General features: G+C 49.8%; 2 protein-coding genes across 3 annotated transcripts; both read right to left on the bottom strand.

Moving 5' to 3' along the window:
• Positions 1–230: 230 nt before the first annotated feature.
• LOC127342813 (ubiquitin carboxyl-terminal hydrolase 2) lies at positions 231–3700 on the bottom strand. 2 transcript variants are annotated; one of them, XM_051368824.1, is made up of 6 exons: positions 3348–3700; positions 2999–3089; positions 2002–2048; positions 1501–1547; positions 1318–1420; positions 231–1236 (listed from the first exon to the last, which is right to left on the bottom strand). In XM_051368824.1, the coding sequence occupies exons 2-6, from the start codon at positions 3027–3029 to the stop codon at positions 475–477; spliced, it is 990 nt and encodes a 329-aa protein (XP_051224784.1). In that variant the 5' UTR covers positions 3030–3089; positions 3348–3700; the 3' UTR covers positions 231–474. The 2 variants fall into 2 exon arrangements, with proteins under 2 accessions (XP_051224784.1, XP_051224783.1); XM_051368823.1 differs by having other exon boundaries at positions 2999–3081.
• Positions 3126–5565, bottom strand: LOC127339705 (uncharacterized). The gene is made up of 4 exons (XM_051365524.2): positions 5515–5565; positions 4764–4943; positions 4226–4680; positions 3126–3561 (listed from the first exon to the last, which is right to left on the bottom strand). The coding sequence occupies exons 1-4, from the start codon at positions 5563–5565 to the stop codon at positions 3126–3128; spliced, it is 1122 nt and encodes a 373-aa protein (XP_051221484.2).
• Positions 5566–8578: the final 3013 nt, after the last annotated feature.

Here is an 8578-nt window from a genome sequence, read left to right as displayed (position 1 = left end):
TAGCTCAAAATACAATGTAATTTCTACCAAAACTTCTCACGAGTATTCGGAACATATATATGTATTCGTAGAATAAATGTGATGATTTTTAAAACACGGATATATAATTTTTTTAATATTTAAAAAACTGAGAGCACTGGTGCCCATGTGCACCAAATGCTTACTCTAAGTACCTGTTCATAAATATGGAATATTCGGCACATTTGGGTAAAATTTTGGGAACAGTCAAATAGGGAAACAACCCTCAAATGTGCATATAATTCTGATAAACGTCAGGGTATTCCCCTGCATAAATATTAAGATTTGCCTGAATATACTAAGACTGCAAAATGCATGTCCTATCTAGGACCAGAACTACAATCACATTCGGCAAGAAAACAACGCCAGTCAGCCACAAGACCACAAAAGCCAGTCAGGGTCATATCTCTACACGATAAGAAACAATCAGAACGATAAAATTTTACAGCGCAGATTTCACTTGGGGTTTCGGCTGTGAGAACTCCGCTTTGCCTTCTCTATCAGGGGCTTCAGCTGCTGCTTCTCCTCGAGGATCTTAAGGAAATTGAACAAGAAAGGCACATAGTTGTGCTTCCTTCTAATGTTCTCTGTCCTCCACTTCTTTGACTTCTCTTCCTCCATTATGATCTTCTCGGTCACAGCCTCAATCTGAGCAGCAACCTCTGCGAGTGACCGCTCAACAGATGGCCTTTGGCGATTGGCAGAAGGATCACCCATTTGTGACAAGAGGTTCTCCCTCTTCCTCTGAAGTTCCTTGAGCTCTACGATGTACATATCCTTCCGATTCTTTGTGATAGCCATGACACTGAACCTTATTTCATTCTGAGAGAACTTATCAATATGTTCCTGAATGACAGGCTGCACTATCTTCAGCCACCCCATTTCACCGATACCACCTGGGCATTTTCCCAGGCTAATAGGTCCTTCCTTCAGTCCATCAAGCTCATACAGGACACCATCAACAGGAACATAGCTAATGAAATGGTAGACATCATCATCCTTGCTAGATGTTTTCTGTTCCTCGGGCTCTTCTGACCTTGCAAATGAGTTACTGGTCATGCGGATACTTTCACAATTCACTATAGCCAATCCTTTGAGCTCTGGCGGCAAGTCCTTTGCGAACTCCTTCAGCTTTCTGAGGTCATCACTAAGGGTGATGCCAGAAGAGTTCAACAGAACAGAAATGATAGCTTGCGTTGCACATGCACTATTAATTATCTGCGAGTGAAAAACGACTTGGTTATAAAAAAGAAGCAGAGTAAACATGGCATAAAACACTCAACGTAACTATGCTCTGACCTGATTGGCAAAGAACAGATTTGGAACTGAATCCTTGATAACAGGACGCTCATCTTTCTCTGGAGGGCGCCATTTGTACAGAATTATAAGCCCATAAATTGGCCTGCATGATAACAATTATTTGACATAGCTAATTCACGATAACAACATTCATGGCAATGGGTAGTAGCAAGGATAACATACTGAAGATCCTTGAGGGCATCAAGATCAAGTGAGTAGAGTTCATCAACCTGTAAAGGAAGAATAACATGGAATATCATAGAATGCCAGCTTTTAAGGAGGTAAAAAATCCAAAGTTACATAGGAAGAAGCACATTTAGAAACTAGAAACTGATTATGAACTCCCAAAACTAACAAACTTTAGTGCATTGCATGAATATCCTGCCAACATTTTCTAAAGAAAAAAAAGAGTCGTTGCATCACTGTATTTCAAAACATAGTTTTAGTAATTGTGAGACTCGGTATCTAGAAGCCTAAATGTCAACCAGATCATGAACTAAAAGCAAGCTTAAACTTTACCAATTCACTGGAAAAATAGCTAGTTTTATTGTTTTGTTATGGAAGCCTTGAATGCAAAACCTGGGACATATATTCTTTTGTATCAATGCATAGAGTGATTACTGCCCCTTAGTGCCTAGCTGGCTTATGAAACAAAAAGTTAACCTGGGCCAGGCGAATACTTACTTGGAGACCCTTCAACTGCATTTGTTGCAACAGCTCGGTAAAAACACCTACACAATATGTAAAGGTTAATAGTTCCTTTCTCTTTCCTTGGAAAAAACTAAAGGCCAGTGTTTACAGGGGAGTAGTTAGAACAGGTAGCTAATATATAATAGAATGGTTCTGAAGATAAGTGCAGTCTGTTTCATCATTCAAATGACATTTGTTAAGAGAGGAATGAATACACACTTGAGTACCTTAGTACGAGAGAAACTTCCTCTTCACTAAAAATTACGTACTACCTCCATCCCAAAGCTTAAGGCTTATATTTTTTTTGACAAGTCAAACCAAGTAAAGTTTGATGATATTAATTTTGTAGTTTGCAAGCTTAAACCAAATAAAATGGCTTCTATTTAATGATATTAATTTTGTATTTTACATTTTAATGATTTTTGGTAAAGCTTAGTCAAATTTGACATAGTTTGACTTTCTAAAAATAATATAAGCCAAGCTTTGGGATGGAGGTAGTACATAAGTATTAAGTAATGTACATTTTGGATTGCAAATGGACATTTTATTACTCATATCCACATTAAACTTCAAAGGACAGCTTACGTGCAAGTCTCCCGTAAACAACTTGATTAAACAGCTGGGCACTCTCCTGAAGTGAAATAGGTGATGCTGCACACATCTCACTGTTCTACTACTAATGAACACTCTATCCAACAGCTTGACTAAGTAACAACTTACAACACGAGGGTCCAAAAGAAAGCTTAGTAATCTTATTCAAGATGCCACTGACACCTTACATGACAGTTTCAGGGATATCCTCCACATGCCACATCTAGTCCAGACGCTCTAGATTTCCAGTCAAACTAGGGACAATAAGCAGTTAAGCATCACCGATGGCCATGGTGAAACCTTATCAGTACAGAATATGCAGAGAAAGCTTAGCTCAACTAACTAGATAGTCCATTGATCTGCTGTGTTGCTGAGTCACGGATAATGAAGTAAAATTTACCAGGATCATTCTCGATTGCCGCCCAAGACATGCTGAGGAGCCCTCTGTGAATTTGTGAAGAATCTCAACGAGCAGGGGCGGATCTGCCGATCTGGTCACGGAAAAAATATGGGGGTTAGTTTGGGGTTTAAGTTATCACTTGATGAGTAAAAGCCCATATCTCAAAACCCAATTGTCCAAGAGAACTGCGTGGGGACAGTAAGGACGCGGCGGAGACGGCAGTGGCGGCGATGCGGGCATGAGGACGACGGCGAAGCTCTAGGGCATAGCCGCGGTGGACTGGAGCTTGGGCAGGTCGGGAGAGGAGAGGCGCGGGGTAAAGTGAGACTCGAGGAGCGCCTGAGCTAACCTTAGTCGTCGGCGAGGACCTGCTGGCCCTTCTGGTCGCCGCCGGCGTCGCTGGAAGAGTGGAAGACCTCCTTGGAGATGCAAACGAACAGGAGGGGGAGGTGGATGGGTCGAGGTCGTCGGCGGCGGGGTCGATTAGAACGGCGGAGAGGACGGGGACAGGCGGCGGCGGCTCTTGCGCTGGATGCGGAGACGCGTCGCTGTCGGCGGTGGAGCTACCCTAGCGAGACGAGATAGGGCAGAGCCGCAGAAGAGAGGCCATGGCAGCAGGGTCGCCATGATGGCATTAGAGGGTAATTAATGAGAAGATTGAGGGCAATCTCAACTGATCCACGGGAAGTTCAGGAAACGGCTCACTCGGAGCTTCTCGCCGGAGACAGCGTGGCCGCTCGTTTCGGCTAGAGCTTCTCTACAAACGGATGAGCATCTCCACTGGTTGGCGCTCCCCACGGCGAAATCCGGACGAAACAACCGCTGGATTGGACGAAATAAAGTCATGGGGAGTACTGTATTTCCAGTCGTCCACTCGGAGTTCGGCGGACATAGTTTAAATTTAAACAAAGCATCGTCCCGCGTTACAAGTACGGCCAGTTGATCGGCAAAAGGAGCAAAACGATCAGCCACAGATCGGCGATCGGAGGGAAATTACACGGAAACAGGCTCATCGGCAGTCCCGGCCGGCACGGCAGTGTCCGACGGACCAGTTTCCTCACACGCCGTGGTCGTCGGCGGCTGCAGCGATCGGCAACAGCAGCGATGGACGTCGAAGCAGCGGCAGTCGACGAGGTAGATGGTGAGGAAGACGAGGTAGGAGCCGGCGGAGACGACGAAGGACTGGCCGGAGTGGCTCGGAGGATGTCGCTGCGGTGGCCCTGGTACCAATTCCTAGTCTCCTCGCCCATCAGTTCCATGTTGCCGCCGCCCATCAGGAACGCCAAGTTTGTGTTCCTCTTCTTCGCCGCCGTCGTCGTCTTCAGCAGGGCGATCCGGACGCCTTGGTTGGCGAGCATCTCCCGCCACCTGCCGTCGAACTTGTCGTTCCTCCCGTCGGCGTGCGTCCTCAAGTCGGCCCGGCACTTGTCGATCGACGCCTGCATCCTGTCGGCGGGATTGCCCGTCTTTTTGAGCTCTTTGAGCTTCTTCTGGCCGAGTTCAGGGCGCCCTTCCGCCGCGCCAGCCGCCGGAGCGTCGGGGTTGTACTGCTCGGTCTTGCTCTTCGAGAGGGTCGTGCGGGTTTCCTTCCACTTCTCGCAGTTCTCGAGGCGGGCGTAGACGTTCAGGAACTTGAACTGCATGCCGGTGTCGTCCGTGTACATGTCCAAAGCACGGCGCAGCTGGGGAAAAAGAGTACGGCGATACGGGTCAGCTCACGACGATGTACACGGTGCCTCGGTGATGCAGGGTCGACGGAGCATACCTTTTGCTCCAAGTCGTGGCCGCTGATCGGCCGTTCTTCGACCTCCTCCTGTATGCCGTGCCATTTGCTGCACGCCGTCTGCATGATCCCCCAATGGGTGGCCATTGCCTTGTCTCCCCGGTACACGTTCATGTTCGTCTTGTTGAAGTAGGGATCGACGAGTTTGCGTTCGTCGTACGCCTGTTTCACTCGAAGCCAATATGTGTCGAACTACTGATTGGCCCCGGTTATGCTGTTCATGGACACGGTCATCCAAGCTTCGGCGAGGCACTCCTCTTCCTTCGGCGTCCATTTGATACGCGGTTCGGCAGGCGGCGAGTCCTTCTTCCTCTTCTTCTTCCCCTTCGACAGGTTGGCGGCGGCTTGAGTTGGCTCTTCTTCTTCTTCGTCTTCTTCTTCGACGGCTTGGCTTCCGTCGGCAACATCCTCCCCATGCTCGTTGCGCGCCGCGACAACTGTCGTTGCCCTCGCCTCCTCTTGCGTGAAGAACCCCGGGCTCGCGGCGGCGGCGGCCATGAAGAACCCCGGGCTCGTAGCGGCGGCCATGGAGCCGGAGGTGATCATCTCGTGGATCTCCTCTTCGTTCGGCGCCGCCATCGCACCGAACGGGAGCGGCCCTCGTCGCATGGCCGGTGAGGTGCCCTCGAACTGGCCGCCGCTGCCGACGTCAAGCTCGGGCGGCGACGGCGTGAACCTGGACGGTTGGACGTAGGCGCCCTCTTGGAACATGGCAAGCGGCGACAGCGAGTACATCGAAGGGGAGAAGGACGACGGGGAACTGCTTGTACCTTGCGTCGGCCATTGGCCGGGGAACATGGCGCCGCCGCCGCTGCCGGGAACATGACCCATGCTCATGGCCATGCTGATCTTCCTTGCTTGTTCGTCCTGCGCCGCCGCCGCCCTCTTGGCGGCGGCTTTTTTCACCCTCTCCGCCCTGCCGCTTGTTTCGACCTCGCGCCGTTTCTCGTCCGCCGCCCACTCTGCGTTCGTCATGCCCGGCGGCCGCTCCTTCTTCGCCCGCGGCTTCCTCGTCGTCGCCTTCGGTGGCATTGTGGTGGATGAGAAGACGAGGAGGAGAGCGGTGGTGGACGAGAAGACGACGTCGGGAACTGGAACTGGAAGACGAGGAGGAGAATGGACAAATTCGGCGGGAGAGAATGGGGATATGCAAGCAAATTGGAGGGAATGGGGATATGCAAGCAAATTGGAGGGAAAATCGACAGGATTTGGTTTTCCTGTCGCCGACTACGCGGGTCCACACGACGTTTCGCGCCAAAATCTTTCGTCCGCAGTCCCCGAGCGCGCCCCGGGGGACCGGGGATGGCGTGGGCTCGCCGGATGGATGAAGGGCCAAATCCGGATGAAAACGAGGAACCGGGGGCGCGACTGGGCCGATTTACGCCGTCCGGATGGAAAAAACGTCGCTCGGGGGCCTCGTCGGGGAGACGAGTGGAGATGCTCTTAGGCTCATGCTGTGTTTGGATGCATAGAATTCTCTATGGAATTGAATTGGACTTTCAGATTCTAAATCCAAGATGGAAATGAATTCGCTTCGAATTCGAATTCGGCTGTTTGGATGTACTCGGAATTTTATGTTGGAATTAAAGGGTGAACCTAATTCCAAATCCTGTTTGGATGCATAAACCATGGAATTTGGTGGGGTACAAAAATAAAAATAGCATGTGTATATTACAATGTGTATATATTATTTAGCACATACAATAAATCATTCGTATATTATTACACTTGGGAAAATAAATGGGCAGTTAAATGCCATCATCTTCCAGGCGAGGTACCCGACGGGGCTTTCATGCTCGTCGTCGTTCTCCGCTCCCGCGCCCGACGCTGCCCCTCCTGAGCATGTCCCCGACGAACTCTACAGCGTGTGCAGTCCATCTCCGCCACCGGAGACATCGCCGCCGGCGCCCACGAGGCGCTCGATCTAGCCGCAGGTGATCGATGGCGGTCATGAGCTCCATGGTAGGCATCGCGGCCCTCCTGCGCGAAGCAGATGCCCACGAGTTGGAGCTCCGGCGGGGAGAGGTCAGCGAGCTAGGAGAGGGGCGGCCAGGGGAAGCGGCGGCCGCGCCGGGAGAGGGGCGGCCAGGGGAGGCGACGTAGAGGGAAGAAGAGGGGGAAGCGGTGAAAGGGAGAAGAGGAGGGGACCGAACCTGCGCACCACCGCCGGGGCTCCGCCGCTCCGGTCGCTCGCGTCGGGACTCGGGAGGGAGGCGGCGACGGGCTCGCTCTGCTCGCGACAGGACTCGGGAGGGAGGCCGCTTCGATTCCACGGGTTTCCGAGGGTCCGACCTCGGAAAGTTTAGAGTGAAGTTTACACGGGCGAATCGGTGCGGGGAATTCGCCTCAGTTTCCAGCCTCCAATTCTAAGGCCTAACCAAACGGTGGAAACAGACCTCAAATTCCAGATTGACTGATTCCGAGCCCAATTCAACGCAACCAAACACAGCGGGCTTTTTGTTGTGGCTTTTTTTTTAGCTTTTTGGTTTTTTTGGCTTTTGAATTTTGGGAGCCAAAACAAAGATCCTATTCTTTTGGCTTCCAAAACCCAAAAGCCAAAAAAGTATCTATTTAGGTGTTTTTTTTGCTTTTGCCAAAGCCAAAAAGTCAAAAAAAAAAGCCAAAACAAAAGGGCCCTCAGTTCTCTTGGCGCCTTCTCCGAGAAGCTACCTGATGGCGTGTACAGCACACGTCCGTTGGGAACCCCAAGAGGAAGGTGTGATGCGTACAGCGGCAAGTTTTCCCTCAGTACGAAACCAAGGTTTATCGAACCAGTAGGAGCCAAGAAGCACGTTGAAGGTTGATGGCGGCGAGATGTAGTGCGGCGCAACACCAGGGATTCCGGCGCCAATGTGGAACCTGCACAACACAAACCAAGTACTTTGCCCCAACGAAACAGCGAGATTGTCAATCTCACCGGCTTGCTGTAACAAAGGATTAGATGTATAGTGTGGATAATGATTGTTTGCAGAAACAAGAGAACAAAGATTGTAAAGAGATTGTATTTCAGTAAAGAGAATTGGACCGGGGTCGACAGTTCACTAGAGGTGTCTCTCCCATAAGATAAACAGCATGTTGGGTGAACAAATTACAGTTGGGCAATTGACAAATAAAGAGGGCATGACCATGCACATACATATTATGATGAGTATAGTGAGATTTAATTGGGCATTACGACAAAGTACATAGACCGCTATCCAGCATGCATCTATGCCTAAAAAGTCCACCTTCAGGTTATCATCCGAACCCCCTCCAGTATTAAGTTGCTAACAACAGACAATTGCATTAAGTATTGCGTGTAATGTAATCAGTAACTACATCCTCGAACATAGCACCAATGTTTTATCCCTAGTGGCAACAACACATCCATAATCTTAGAGATTTCTGCCACTTCCCCAGATTCACGGAGACATGAACCCACTATCGAGCATAAATACTCCCTCTTGGAGTTACAAGCATCTACTTGGCCAGAGCATCTACTAGTAACGGAGAGCATGCAAGATCATAAACAACACATAGATATAAATTGATAATCAACATAACAAGTATTCTCTATTCATCGGATCCCAACAAACGCAACATATAGAATTACAGATAGATGATCTTGATCATGTTAGGTAGCTCACAAGACCCGACAATGAAGCACAATGGGGAGAAGACAACCATCTAGCTACTGCTATGGACCCATAGTCCAGGGGTAGACTACTCACACATCACTCCGGAGGCGACCATGGCGGCGTAGAGTCCTCCGGGAGATGATTCCCCTCTCCGGCAGGGTGCCGGAGGCGATCTCTAGA

Source organism: Lolium perenne, chromosome 3, assembly GCF_019359855.2.
Source record: "Lolium perenne isolate Kyuss_39 chromosome 3, Kyuss_2.0, whole genome shotgun sequence".
Taxonomy (NCBI): domain Eukaryota; kingdom Viridiplantae; phylum Streptophyta; class Magnoliopsida; order Poales; family Poaceae; genus Lolium; species Lolium perenne.
Note: the sequence above shows the minus strand (reverse complement) of the source record. Positions and strands in the feature narration are given on the sequence as shown.